Here is a 15,530-nt window from a genome sequence, read left to right as displayed (position 1 = left end):
CTTAGATGGTTAAGTTTGTGTGAACGCTGTAATCTGGGAAGCAGGAGGTTCCGAGTTGGGAAATTTCCCGTTGTCATGAACGCAGCATCGTGCTGCCTTTAAGTGATCCTCGGAAGTTTGGGCGTACAAGTTCAGAGGCGGTGTTTACATTGGGGGCGTGTTCAAGTGGGTTTGATTACAGAAAAATGGACAACGAGGTTATTTAACATCACTAAAAGGAAATGAAAACTTTGTGAAATTATTACTTAAATCTTAGTGTGTGTGTGTGTGTTTCAGCTCGAAGGCCAGTGCAGTAGCGCCACTCTGCAGTCTAAGACACAGGAGCTGTCCAGACATTATGAGCAGATGCTGAAAGAGCTACGGGAAGAGAAGGAGAAGGAGCTGTTGAGTATGCGGGTGAGAGAGATGCGTCACTGTTCCATCACAGCACGGATTTAAAAACAGGGAAAAAACATTAAGTAGTTGGTTTTCTCTGCCATCAGCGCAGACACTTTTCCTACAGATGGGACAGAATGTGGATGAGTGTAAACAGTCTTGTATTTTCCAGAATCATAGCTCCGTTACAGTGAATTTGCTTGTTGAATCTACTCTTTCTCTGCTGTGTGTGTGTGTGTGAGACAGTCTCAGCTGGTGAAGATCCAGACAGAATACACTACAGAGCAATCTGCTGATAAGACCCTGCAGCTGAAGATCTCCGAGCTACTGACCAAGCTGGAACAGCGCGAATCAACCATCAGACGCCTGGAGGAGGTCTGAAAACACACACGCACGCATGCGGACACACACACTCGGAAAACTGTGACTTTTTTAAAATTACGTTAGTTAAAATTAAAGCGAACTTGTTTTACAAACATTTCACAACATTCAACTATGTAACTTTCTTCTTCTTCTTTTGGCTCTTCCCATTAGAGATAACGTCCCTCCATCTCTTCCTGTCCTCTGTATCTTCTCTTCCTCATTCCTTCTACCTGCCAACTCCATCTCCAGCATTCCCCCCAATATACCCTGGATCTCGCCTCTCTGACTTTGTCTCCAAGCCGTCCTACGTGTTCCGTCCCTCTAATATTCTCATTTCTAATCCTGTCCAACTTTGTCACAACTTTGGTCTCACATTTAGTTAAAACGTGCCATGTGCCATTCATTAATAAGTGCACGCACCATCATTTGTCATATCTTACATAACTTGTAAAGGAAGCCATGGCTTAAAAGTTAAAGAAGCAGTTTTGGGACCAAAAGGTTGCCGGTTCAATTCCCTGGGCCAGCAGGAATGGCTGAAGTGCCCTTGAGGAAGGAACCTAACCCCCAACTGCTCCCCAGGATGCTCTGGGTGTGTTGTACGTCGATCTGGATAAGAGGGTCTGATAAATGCCTGTCATGCAATGTAACTTTTAAAAAGGGCTTTAAAACCCTAACAGGCTTCACTTCATGCTAGTAAACATGCCGTCTTTTTTATTTTTTACTACTAAAAGATTTAATAATATGACAGTGTATTATACATAGTCATATTATTAAAATGTAGAATAGTAATTATACATTTACAAACGGCTAAGACAAAAACCGGACACGGGTAAATGCAGCTGTGAGATTTGTGCGTTCATCTCCTGTTGTATCCAGGATGCAGAACAATCATGTGCTTCCTGGCTTCAGTGCATTCTGGGAAATGGAGTTAAAAATCTCTTGGCGCTTTTAGTTTTATTCTTTTATGTTGTGCAATCGAGGAGGAAACGCCACATTTCCTGTAACTCTGGGCTCAGACGTAGCGTCTGTGGTGTGACTCTGTTGATCCAAATGTGAAAAGTGAATTAATGTGGTTTATTTGATAATAAAATAAATAAATACCCCCCCCCCCCCCCCCCCCCCCCAGGAGTTTTTTGTTTCTCGTCATTTTTTTTTTTCTCATAAATATACGGCTTTAATCTGAGAAATTCTGAGTTGGTTTTTCTCTTGTTACCAAACCCACCACCAAGTATTGATTGATTTGATTTATTTATTTAACCAACCAATGATGTCCCTTATATGCCGTCGTATTAAATATAGGAAAATATATATCATTAAAAGCAGCCATTACACAAACCGGCAGCGTTCACACACATCCCTTCCAAGGAAAAGACAATAGTTAAAATAATAAAGTTTAAATGTTCCTCTGAAAAAGCCAGTTAAGCCTCTTTATACGGTGTGTAAACATTTCCAGGTCCATTTGTTATCGGATCATGTGCTTTTATTTATTTATTTATTTATTTATTTATTTTTAATTAAATAAAAAAAAATTTCTTGCTGTGTAATACCCGTGTATCGGATCAGTTCCATCTGATATACATAATAATAATAATAATTATTATTATTTTTGCTTATTGAGACATTAGTTATGCCTTTTAAATATTTAATCTGTTATATTGAGTCTATTTTCAGGAGCTGTGTGTTCTCGACAAACCCAAACAGCGCTTCATTATTGTTCTTCTTGATGGAAAGATTTTCATTGTTGTTCTTATAGAGAAGTCGTTTCAGTGCCGTTAACATTAATTCCAGAAGCATAATGAGAGTTTTTGTTTGTTTTTCCCCCCAGAGGATCATTTTCACTTTCCGTTAGTCAGACCACAGTTTGATTGACCGCTCTGAGCCTCCCAGAGTCCTTCTCCTTCTTAACCCTGTTGCCTTTTGCTCCGTGCTGTTTGCTTTAGGAGATCAGACGACTGCAGCAGGACAAGAAAAACAGCTCCGAGAGCGTCACTCAGACCGTCATCACTAAAAAGTGAGTGTGTGGATAAACTTACACAAGGGACGTATTTAACCCAAATGAATGGTGGTTGGTGTGTGTGTGTGTGTTCATTTTTGGTGTATGGGATATAGTGGAAGGAAGATTTTCACTCAAGTTCACTTCACTTCACTTCACTGCTACTCCTCATGCTGGCATTAGTTTTCTTTTGTTTTTGTTTTTTTTCCCCTTTGATTTTTATCGCTCTTTGCCGGTGTTTCTTGCCAGACTTTTGTAACGTTGTAGTGAGAAGCAGGACACAAAGTGCGTAAACTCAGCATGTACATTATTATAGATAATCCAAAAATCATAGTCCCAGTCCCCAGGGAGTCAGAGAACAGGCAGGCAGAAATACACAAAGGGTACAGTAATTCATAATCCTAATCGTTGATAGATAAACAACCAGAGATGAAAAACCCCCCAGGAAGTTTACCTCGAAACAAAGAAAACACAGCCATTGTGGAGCGAGAGGCAGGATAAGACTTCGCACTGAAACAATGAGACAGCAGGGCATAAAATGGAAACTAATCAACAAACTGAAAACGAGATGAGAACGATCATGGCACAATAGGAAGATAAACCAGTGACAAGTCACAGGTGGAGGCCAGGTGTGAATTAAAACACACACACACACACACACACACACACACACACACACATGGTTTTGTAAACAAAAACATCACACGAGAAACAGCAGTGCTGTTTGCTGTTGTATGTAGGATGGTTTGTTCCACATCACTGCATTTACACCTAAATTGCTTGATTTGTTGCCCTGCAAGCTAACTCGCTACAAATCTGACTTTGAAAAAATATGTATTCATGAGCATAAGCAATGAAAAAACTGATAGGGGGGAAAGTATTCACGATGCGCTCTCACATTAATGATAAAGAAGGCGAAAGAGAAACTAGCAGACACTCAAAATGAGTTGCAGGACGACCTGAAAGCAGCCGGAACCAAAATCACACACAGACTCCTGAGGCTCACCGAACCCTCAACTTCCTGTTTTTTTTTTTTTTTTTTTTAGCTCATCCGGCTGTAGGCCAGGCCAGATGAGCTTATGTGATCAGTCATCATCCGTCCACAATTTACAAAAATTGCTGCTCGTCCGACACAATGTTCACCAGGTCGGTGTGCATAAAAGTTGTCAAGATGGTGGTGCCACCTGTCATATTTATGATTTTATGGGCGTCTGAAATTTTTGGGTGACTCGTCACATTAAATGCTACTTTTCATAAGCTGCTGGGATGTTTTCCCTGAAACTCACTCAGAAGACTCTAAAGACATATTCCAACAAGAATTGTTCACCAGGTGGCGCCACCTACCATGGATGAGGCTACACAGGGGTCACGTATAATTTCATGAAATTCGCTACTCTTCCTACAGGATGCGATCAGATTTTGATCAAACTCGTATGGAATGTTCCCCAGGGTGGTCTGTATAAAACTTGTCAAAATGGTGGCGCCACCTGTCATATTTAACATTTCATGGGCATTTGGAAATTTTGGGTGACTTGCCACACCAAACACTACTGTCCGTAAACTGCTAGGACGTTTTCACTGAAACTCACCCAGAAGACTCTAAAGACATATTCCAACAAGAATTGATCACCAGGTGGCACCACCTACCATGGCTGCAGCTACACGGGTCATATGCAGGTTCACAAAAATTGCTACTCCTCCTACAGGAGTGATTTGGATTTCAAACTCGCACACAAGAACAGGGGTCGGTATGAGCTCCAGCCTCACTGAGGCTATTTTTTGATACTGCAACCTTCTGAAGATCATCATCTGCTCTCGTTATAAAAGGATCAGTGATGAATAAGGTGCTCAGAGTTTCACCGTCCAGACAGTGTCAGGTGGACCAACTGCATGTTAATGAACAAGATATTTTACGGTTATTTATCTTTATAGAAAATCTGAGACTCTTCTTAGCTTCGGCATTGTGCAAGAGGATGTTTATTATTATTATTGATACATTTTTTTTAATATAAATATGGAGGTGATTATAGGAAATGGGCGGCACGGTGGTGTAGTGGTTAGCGCTGTCGCCTCACAGCAAGAAAGTCCTGGGTTCGAGCCCCGGGGCCGGCGAGGGCCTTTCTGTGTGGAGTTTGCATGTTCTCCCCGTGTCCGCGTGGGTTTCCTCCGGGTGCTCCGGTTTCCCCCACAGTCCAAAGACATGCAGGTTAGGTTAACTGGTGACTCTAAATTGAGCGTAGGTGTGAATGTGAGTGTGAATGGTTGTCTGTGTCTATGTGTCAGCCCTGTGATGACCTGGCGACTTGTCCAGGGTGTACCCCGCCTTTCGCCCGTAGTCAGCTGGGATAGGCTCCAGCTTGCCTGCGACCCTGTAGAAGGATAAAGCGGCTAGAGATAATGAGATGAGATGAGATTATAGGAAATCACGCATATTGATTGGTCGAGAGATTTGGACTATTTCTCGATAATCACCTCAAGCAAAATGGTGTTCGATCGCTTCGTCCCCATAAGTGAGGAAGAATTACAGATGATGAAAGAAAACGCTTTTCCTAAAAACACTAAAGATGGTCCGAAGTTTGGTCTAAAACTATTCAAAGTTAAGGTGGGATTGTGATTTATTTTATCATTTCAAAGCAAAGTATTTTATGTGACTCAGCGTAGATAAGTGACACAAGTCTGCGCTGCAAAGTTATTACATTTACATACCGCTTTTGAAGACTGAAATAAGTGATTTTTATTTTTTTAAAATAATCATTACCTGCGACCCTGTAGAACAGGATAAAGCGGCTAGAGATAATGAGATGAGAGACAGTTATCTGCCTCAGGCTCCGTGAATATCGGTGAATAATAACCTTGACTTTGATATGCACTTCACCTTCAGCAAATTATTGTTTATTAATATCCACTTTTTCCTAAACGTTACACATTCTGTTGCTGGAACAGTTTTTATCCGTAGAACTGATTTGTTTAAATCTGTTTTCTCGGTTGCGTCGGTTCACTCTGTGGTTGTCACATGACTTTTCAGGCTCTTTTCATATTAAACAGGCATCTTTTTGGACACCTGTGTAAATCTTTGTGCTTGAAATCACAGATATACATTTCTCAAAAAATAAATCAACATTTTTATTGCGTGGTTTTCTCAGAGTCGTGACCACCTGACGTCCTGAACCAGACTAAACACGACTCAAGAATTTTTTTTTTAGTTATTTTTTTGGGCTTTTTGCACCTTTATTAGATAGGACAGTGTAGAGACAGGAAATGAGCGAGAGAGAGAGAGACGGGGAGGGATCGGGAAATGACCTCAGGCTGGAATCGAACCCGGATCCCCGGATTTATGGTATGGCACCTTATCCACCTGAGCCTGACCTGATATTGACCTGATCATTGAGGTCATTGAGCTTGAATTTATGATGCAAGACCTGACCCAGTTTTGCTTAAAAACAATCCATAAAAGAGACGACCCCCCCCAGTGTCTCATGCCCTGTGACATTTGAGGAAATCAGAATTTGGAGACAAAAGTTTTCTGGAGTTTTTCCTTATTTTTAAATTTTTTTTTATTTTTTAATATAATTTTTTGCAATTTTACTAATTATTATGAAGTTTTAAATTATTAATATTTTTTAATAATTATGAAATTATTTGATAATTTATAACTAATTCAATAATTTATCATCAATTTATAATTTATAATAATTATAATTAATTTAATTATACATTTTTGTTTTAATTTTCTTTCAAAATTTGTAGTTTGTAATTTTTAATTATTTATTATTACAAATTTTCTTTATTTTATTAATTATTTCTGTAAAGATCCATTTTTTCATGAATGTAAAGGTTTCAAACACAAAACATGCCAAACTATTTTATTTTGAATGATATTTGACTAAAGTTGCCCCATTAATAGTTTATTTAATCTGCATGATTAAATGCACCATGTGACTTTTTTTAGATGGTGAGACAAAAATGACTAAAATACATCTATGTTCTTTACCAGCTGGGAGGTCCGTATGGTGAAACACCGTGACCGAGGTCTTGAAAGTACTGAGCGAGGCCCTCTGGGCCGAGGTCAGTATTCAAGGCCGAGGTCACGGTATTTCACCATACGGACTGACCTTAAGCTGGTAAATAATATATTTATTTTTTTCTTTACCAAATTCTAACAGAAAACGAGAGTGCCCGAAAGGGAAAACCGAGCTGAGCCGCCATTTTGAATCCTCATTCACGGCTGTAATGCAAATGGCTTCCTCCTCGGTATACAAGTGCACTTCCATGGCAGGAAAAAAACCCTACATTTTGCCGTCTGTGTAGTCCCCTATTTATACAAAACTGAGTCATTCAGGATTCAGCCATGTTTTTGCTCGGCGTTAGCAACAGTTAGAGGTTTTTAGCGTTCTCCTGAAATGTTTTCTTTTATTTCTTCTTCCTCAGGGTAGTAAAACTTGCTTTCGCTGTGAACACTGTCGTTATCGCTATCCATGCTGTAAAATTAATGCTGTTCTCCTGAGAAATGCTGGCAAACATTTATAAGATTTTTGATAATCTTATAAATAAATCTTATTAAAAAAAGATAAATGTTGGCAAAAAATGCTACTTTGTTTGCTGTTGTGAACGAGTGAGTCGCCAGAGGTCCATAACTGGGGTCCGTATTGTAGGATACGGACCTGCTCGCCAGCCAATCAGAGCGCAGGATTTGATGGAAACCGCACCGTGAAAAAAATGTTTATTTTGTTGCACTAAAACTGTATCTATATTAAGGGGATATTTTAGATTAATGTGATTTTGTATTTTAAATTATTGTACAGGAAAATGTTGCACTTGGACTCACAAAATACATATCACTGCTCCGAAAACATAAAATAATTGGAATTTTTTTTTTCGAGAAAGTGCTTGGTTTGGTTTGTTTCAGTGAATAGAAACTGATGCTTGTTTGTGTTTTTCTTCATTGTTGCAGATACCAGAACCAGTACCCGATCCTGGGCCTGCTAAGTGATGACTATCAGTACACATCGTCACCCATCAAGGAGTCCAAGACCATCGTCATCAAGAGGACGGGGGAGATGACCAAAAAGGTACCGTAGGCTCAGGAGCAGGAGTTTGTAGCTGGCTGGATTCAGTTTCTAAACTCTTGTTCACAGTAACAGAACGAAGCTCCGTGTAAACAAGGCATGTGTCGATCCATCTTCCCTCTGTGCCAGTTTCACCAGTGGAGGTGGAATGTTTACCTTTCTAAAATTTAACAATAGAAACACACAGGCCTGTGTGTGAGTCATTTTTAAACCTGCAGCACAACAGACAAGCTATTGATTTAGATTTGGATTTATTGTCACATCTCCGTTTACACATGATTAAAAAAAATAAATAAGGTAACTGATTGATTACTTGAACAACCTCAGTCAGACAAACAAAACGTCAGCTCTCACAGAACGAAGGACAGTGTGAAAGGTATTATTACATCGACACGAGTGTTCTACTGGGAAATACACCACTCGTATTTTTCATTCGAGCTCCATCTGGGACATGGAGAACCAAAACCGGGACATAAATCTCTCTATACGTCACTTGTGAGGAAATCGATGAATTGTTTTGTTTTGATAAATTTGGGTCCTTTTTGTTTGAATGTCAATATAATAAGAAAAATCACATGTTGGCTTGAAGATATGAAGTTTATCTTCTCGTGTTGAAAAACGCATTTTTCATACGAAATACACTACTGTTCAAAAGTTTGGGGTCACCCAGACAATTTTGTGTTTTCCATGAAAAGTCACACTTTTATTTCCCACCATAAGTTGTAAAATGAATAGAAAATATAGTCGAGACATTTTTCTGGCCATTTTGAGCATTTAATCGACCCCACAAATGTGATGCTCCAGAAACTCAATCTGCTCAAAGGAAGGTCAGTTTTATAGCTTCTCTAAAGAGCTCAACTGTTTTCAGCTGTGCTAACATGATTGTACAAGGGTTTTCTAATCATCCATTAGCCTTCTGAGGCAATGAGCAAACACATTGTACCATTAGAACACTGGAGTGAGAGTTGCTGGAAATGGGCCTCTATACACCTATGGAGATATTGCACCAAAAACCAGACATTTGCAGCTAGAATAGTCATTTACCACATTAGCAATGTATAGAGTGCATTTCTGATTAGTTTAAAGTGATCTTCGTTGAAAAGAACAGTGCTTTTCTTTCAAAAATAAGGACATTTCAAAGTGACCCCAAACTTTTGAACGGTAGTGTAACTCATGGATCTGAGGGACATATTTAAGTTATTCCACGAAATCGAGTCGTACAGGAGCTGATAGATGATGAAACTGAGTGGAATAACTGTTTTATTCTATCCACATTCACTGGATTTTGAGCAATGGAGCATTTTTATTTGTCTCATCTCATCTCATCTGTAGCCGCTTTATCCTGTTCGACAGGGTCGCAGGCAAGCTGGAGCCTATCCCAGCTGACTACGGGCGAAAGGCGGGGTACACCCTGGACAAGTCGCCAGGTCGTGTGTGTGTGTGTGTATGTATGTATGTATGTATGTATGACAGGGAGGGAGATTTTTTTTTTTTTTAATCTACTCCTACTACCACGGCAACAGTAATGTCATTGTCCAATCAGGCTAAGGTCGCGCCTGGTGTAGCCACGCCCTTTTGGGGCGATTTCTGTCAGGTTCAGATTTGCCCCAAAATCTCCCATTGACACTAATGGTACGTACGTTTTTTGAAAATCCTGCTCCCAATGCATTTTCTATTAGGTTTTATGTGCTCGCACAAGCAGCGTGCTTACGTCATACGCCTGTTGCGCCGCGCAAGTGTTGCCAGATTGGTTTTAAGTGCATTTTGGCGGGTTTTGAACATAATTTTGGGCTGGAAAACGCAACTTGCGCGGGAAATGTGTGAACATTCTATGAAGATGGCGGCGAGTGTTGAGTGCAACAATACGATAGCGTCTCTGAAAGAAGTTCCCTTTAGTCGTCGTACCAATGAGGAGAAAACGGCAATCAAACAGCTAGGACCACCTAGACCGAATTTAAACATCAAGCAAGTGTCTACAAAGGGGGAGAAGACCTACTCAAGAGGTTTTAACAAGAACTGGTACCACCGGAAAACTTGGCTAGCTGGCTGTGATGTAGGCAATGCTCTTTTTTGCTACCCTTGCGTTCTCTTCCACCCTGGAAGTAGCACAGCAGACGGTACAGTGATATCTGATATTTGAATTTACTAGGCAAAAGTTTTTTTTGTGTGTGTGTGTTTTACCAATGGCAGTTTAACATTGCCATGCTTGGAATATTTCAGTAGCCTCAAGTTCTCTCTGACTTGGTGTAAATTAAGCATATTTTCAGTTTTTATATATTGTACAGTATATGTGTTCATTGGAGCCAGCAGCACCTTACCTTTTTTCCAACTTGTTAAGCCAAGTTGCACTGACTACAAAACCTTGTGTGACCTTGTGTGTGTATAGCTAAATAACTAAAGCCTTTTGTGTTCATTGACATGCTTGTAATACTTTAAATTTCCTTTTAAGGCATGGCTTTCTGGAGGAATTCTTGGGGGAAAAAAACTGCAGAATTTATTTAGAATTATTTGTTGTTAAAATGGTGCAATTCCATATAAAAAAAACACAATTAAGCTGCACGTTTGTTTGATGGTTATGCTTTTCTTCATCTTTTTCAAAACTTAAACACTTGTTTTGGATTTATATCCTGCCACTTTAATTGCATTCTTTAGAATTGAAGAAATTAGAATATGTTTATAATTAGGAATTTGTGTCTACTTATTATTGAATACTGGAAAAATATGAGAAAATAAATGAGTAATGTAATATTAATTGATTGTGATGCCAAATGTTTTGCTTTGAAGGCTTCACAATGAATCTTCCTTAGTTTTAGCCTGGCAAGCCAGACTAAATGTGAATATTTGCCACTCGTAGGCAAAAATATTTTTGGCCGCTAGGCGGGTAGTTTACTAGGCTACCTTAGTTTGCCACCTTTAACTTGTTTAGTGTTGCCACCTAGTGGAGAGACGAGATATTGTCTATATTGATATCTGAATTTACCAGGCAAAAACAAGTTCGACCAATTGATTTGCTACCTAGGTCAATTTACTTCAGTCCTGTGGACATTTACGGTCCGTGTAGACATAACGGGGGAAAATTGCCCCCCCTGAAAAAAAATTCAGGAGCCGCCACTGATATATATATATATATATATATATATATATATATATAATGTATGTGTGTGTATGTCTGTATGTTTGTGTGTTTTGTTTTCGAGTAGAGTTTTTATTTCGTCCTTAGTTGGTTCAGCAACATGCTCCGCCATTTTGTTTTTCTTTAACGTTTTCAAACGTCTTTTCTTCTCGCTTTCTTTCCGTTACTGTAGTCGGTCTTTCACGTTTCATTCGCACTCTCATGTCCTCCATTTTTCTCTCCTGTTTCAAACTTGTATCCCACAATGCCTTGCATGAACGGGGAAAGCCCACCACGTGATGCATGATGTAGTATCTTGAATTGGGTCATGGTGAAGCAGGAAAAAATAGCGGAGAATTTAGGGCCATGTGGCCTTAAAGTCATTAATTGTTCTATTTAAAAAAAAAACCAAACTAAAAATTAGAAGTCTGTGATTCGAATTCAGTAGCTTTCGTCACTAAACAAAAATAATTGGGTGTCGGGGAAAATTCTTTTTATGACCTACACTTGAAAAATCTGAAAGGCAGTCGAGCTTTAAATACTGGCACTGTACTAACACTGTCCAGTCAATGACTTTTGATGATCTTTTGTTATGTTAAATAAAAATCATCACTGCTTATGTCATGAAATTATGATGTCAGATTGACAGTATTGAGATTTTGTTTAGGGCGGCACGGTGGTGTAGTGGTTAGCGCTGTCGCCTCACAGCAAGAAGGTCCGGGTTCGAGCCCCGTGGCCGGCGAGGGCCTTTCTGTGTGGAGTTTGCATGTTCTCCCCGTGTCCGCGTGGGTTTCCTCCGGGTGCTCCGGTTTCCCCCACAGTCCAAAGACATGCAGGTTAGGTTAACTGGTGACTCTAAATTGAGCGTAGGTGTGAATGTGAGTGTGAATGGTTGTCTGTGTCTATGTGTCAGCCCTGTGATGACCTGGCGACTTGTCCAGGGTGTACCCCGCCTTTCGCCCGTAGTCAGCTGGGATAGGCTCCAGCTTGCCTGCGACCCTGTAGAAGGATAAAGCGGCTAGAGATGATGAGATGAGATTTTGTTTACTGTTCAGAAGGTTAACGTAAATTCCTTTAGCACGCTTCAGCAGTTTGATGATCAAACGGTGGATCTGATGTTCAGTGCAGTGAATATTTTAAGCAAGTAGATCATGTGACTCATACAGAGCATCAAAACGGGAACATTTCTCATAGATTTAAATTCTTTTAAAAAAGAAAGAGAAATTTATATGTGGAGTGTAATAATCACTTTTTTTTTTTTCTGCGCAGGAATTCTGTACCTAAAGACAAGCAGTGAGGACGAGGACGATCCAGAATTTGCACCAGTCCCTGCTAGATCAGCTCTCTCCATCCTTTCTCATCTCTCCATCCTTCCCACTTCCCATTTCCTTGCATGTGTTTTGTCCGTATTTCCGAGCTCTAGTAGAGTCGTGGTGGTTCCAGCCTTCAGAGTCAACAGGACGTGAGATTTATGTGCTGATGCGTTTAAAATGCTGTAGCAGCTTCGCGTCGCTTCACACTTTTTCAAGCCACCACAACTCCACCAGCCTCTGTTCAGCAGCGACAGTACTGTAGTCATATGTTGGTGATGTCTGACGTCAGGACGTAGCTTTGCTTCATCAGTTACAGCCGATGTGGTGTTTTACACTTTCTTTATTGGAGAACTTTGTAGAATGGGGTGCAGCGTACATGTGTGTGAATGCAAGCCGGTGATGGGATTTGTTTGCTTTGTAACAGCAGGGGCAGTTTTATTAATAAATTTTTTTTTTTTTTAAACTCGTTGCCACATGCAACCATTATCATTAACTATGAGAAATAAAACAGATGATAATATATGGGTTGAGGAAGCCATTGGTGTATTGAATAATAAAGCATGAGAGGGTTTTTTTTATTTTTTAATTTTTTTTAAACCCTAACATGGCAGCTAAAATGCATTTTTAACTAATCCTCTGATTCGTGTCCTAACCCAGGACTTCATACAACACTGTCGTTCTTTTCTCCAATAAAATAAAACGTCGAAATGGTGTGATGTTGCTTTGAAAGGCTGCAGTTATAAAGAACCAAACACACACACTGTAATACGCAGTAACATACACTCACTGGCCGATTTCATGAGAACATCTGCTTGTTCAGCTTTTCAGTTTTCCATCCAGCCAATCATGTAGCAGCAGAAATGAAGAAACTTCACAATGTTCATGTCAAACATCTGAATGAGGACAGTTTCACCAAAACTGGACATCACGTGTCCAGTTTGGGTGAGTGCGTGCCCACTGTAGCATCAGCTTCCTGTTTATTGCTGGCAGGAGCAGAACCTGCTGAGATCTTCTGCTCTTCAGCCCATCAACGTCATGATTCAGTGTATTGAGATGCTTTTCTGCACATCACGGCTGTCCAGAGTGGTTATTTAAGTCAGTGCAGCTCAACTTCCTGTCAGAGCGCTCTCCTCGGACATCTCTCGTCAGTGAGGCGTTTCCGTCCACAGAACTTTTCCTCACTGGATGATGTTCTTTTTTTTTTTTTTTGTATCTACAGGTTTTTACAGGTGTTCCTGTTGCATACATGTCAACCTTTGGTCAATCAAACCTGTATAACCAACCTCCAAAATCCGTATTTCCCTTATAAAATCCTTATAAGATGCAAATTAAAATAATTTACCTAAAATTTGAATGATAATTAACAATTATATATCCCAGTTACTTTTTATTCAATATTAATAACAATAAACCTTCAGAATGAATACAAAGCTCCAATGTTCGACAAAAACATTGTACTCCATGACAGCTTTTTTAGCAGTCTGCACCAATACCTCACGAGGCTGCATGTCACAGCAAGTGTCTGTGTTGATCTTGCCGGAGTGCCCATTCAGAATCTTTTCAGTCGCTAGTGAAAGTCGCTCAGGTGGAAATACGCTTTTCAAACAAAATGTTACTTCCCGGTTGGCGGGATTCTCCCAATGCGGTGTGCGCATGATCAGAAGTGGAACGAAATCTCGCTACCACAAGATAATGCGCGATTTCATAAGACTCTTTACTGGCTGTTTGTGCGTTCTGTGGTGTACAGTATGTTTGTAAATGTTATGCGCACTTTTATCATCGTGGGAATTAATTATAGCTCTAAATAAATATTGAAGTTTTTTTTAAAGAATCCGTATTAATTTATTTGTATGCCCGTATACTACGTTTATTGAATCAAATCCGTATAAAATACGGACATTCCGTATAGGTTGACATGTATGCTGTTGAAGTTCCTGGTCAGTGTAGTCGTGCGCTAGATCTGCACACATAAACAGATATTAGACATGACTAATCTTTAACTTCTTTAGGTTTACTGTCAGTGTGTGAAGATGCTGATTGATTGTAATACTCTGAACAGATTTTTGAAAAATTATAAGAGGGAAATCTTCTAACCATCGACGCCGTTATTCCAGAGCTGGGATCTGATTGAAGTACTACTGCTGCATTCATGACTAAATCTGCTGTAACCATGTTTCTGAATTTTGTACAGTGTAACATCAACGTTTGTCTGTTTCATTTCAGCCATTTTCTTTTGAACATTCATTGCTGTCCATAATCGTGTTTGATTTCTGCTTGGGATTGTTGCACTGCCCTCTGCTGCCTGCAAGGTGAACTGCGTTATTAATATCAATATCAATAAAAACATTGACAATGCTTCCACTTCCTGATCATTCTCCATCTGCTGGACTGCATAACGTGCCACGAGTTGCCTTTTATAGGGAAAAGGGGCGGGGCTGAGTAGAAACTGGGTGTGGGGTTATTTTCCAGCTGACAAAACTACAAACAGAAGCTTGATGAAATAATTAATTAATTAATTTGTTAGTTGAAATATCCAAATTAATTGAGTGGCAATATTACAAATTACAAATACAAACAATTTTTGTACAATTATATTAATATAATAAATATCAAATTACTTTATGTGCTATCGTATTATAATTGTATTATACAGCCATTATTACAGGGCTGCAAATCCAGACCGCTTTTACCAGGAGAAAAAAATGACCTCCAGGTGGCATCATTAGGGTGCGAAAAGTTTTATCTCATCTCATCATCTCTAGCCGCTTTATCCTTCTACAGGGTCGCAGGCAAGCTGGAGCCTATCCCAGCTGACTACGGGCGAAAGGCGGGGTTCACCCTGGACAAGTCGCCAGGTCATCACAGGGCTGATACATAGACACAGACAACCATTCACACTCACATTGACACCTACGCTCAATTTAGAGTCACCAGTTAACCTAACCTGCATGTCTTTGGACTGTGGGGGAAACCGGAGCACCCGGAGGAAACCCACGCGGACACGGGGAGAACATGCAAACTCCGCACAGAAAGGGCCACGGGGCTCGAACCCGGACCTTCTTGCTGTGAGGCAACAGTGCTAACCACTACGCCACCGTGCCGCCCCCGAAAAGTTTTATATTATTCCATTTTCACGATCCGCACAGAATCTCTTCATAAATGCTTCAGTTTTCTTTTAGTTCGTAACTCCTTTTATGGTTAGAGAAGCAGCTTTGGGACCAGTAGGTCACCGGTTCGATTCCCTCGCCCAGCAGGAATGGCTGAAGCACCCTTGAGCAAGCAAGACACCTAACCCCCTACTGCTCCCC

At 40.1% G+C, this 15,530-nt stretch overlaps 1 protein-coding gene across 1 annotated transcript in view; it reads left to right on the top strand.

The window, feature by feature from the left end:
* Positions 1 to 14,577, top strand: part of pof1b (POF1B actin binding protein) — a 78,698-nt gene extending 64,121 nt beyond the window's left edge. Inside the window, exons 9-13 of the mRNA XM_060936468.1 lie at positions 277 to 396; positions 622 to 750; positions 2,679 to 2,749; positions 7,683 to 7,800; positions 12,179 to 14,577. Of these exons, the coding sequence (XP_060792451.1) occupies positions 277 to 396; positions 622 to 750; positions 2,679 to 2,749; positions 7,683 to 7,800; positions 12,179 to 12,193 (453 nt within the window). The 3' untranslated portion in view covers positions 12,194 to 14,577. The remainder of the gene's footprint in view (positions 1 to 276; positions 397 to 621; positions 751 to 2,678; positions 2,750 to 7,682; positions 7,801 to 12,178) is intronic.
* The last annotated feature ends 953 nt before the right edge of the window (positions 14,578 to 15,530 follow it).

This window comes from Neoarius graeffei, chromosome 12, assembly GCF_027579695.1.
Source record: "Neoarius graeffei isolate fNeoGra1 chromosome 12, fNeoGra1.pri, whole genome shotgun sequence".
NCBI lineage: Eukaryota > Metazoa > Chordata > Actinopteri > Siluriformes > Ariidae > Neoarius > Neoarius graeffei.
The sequence above is the reverse complement of the archived record's forward strand: the minus strand, read 5'-3'. Positions and strand labels throughout refer to the sequence as shown.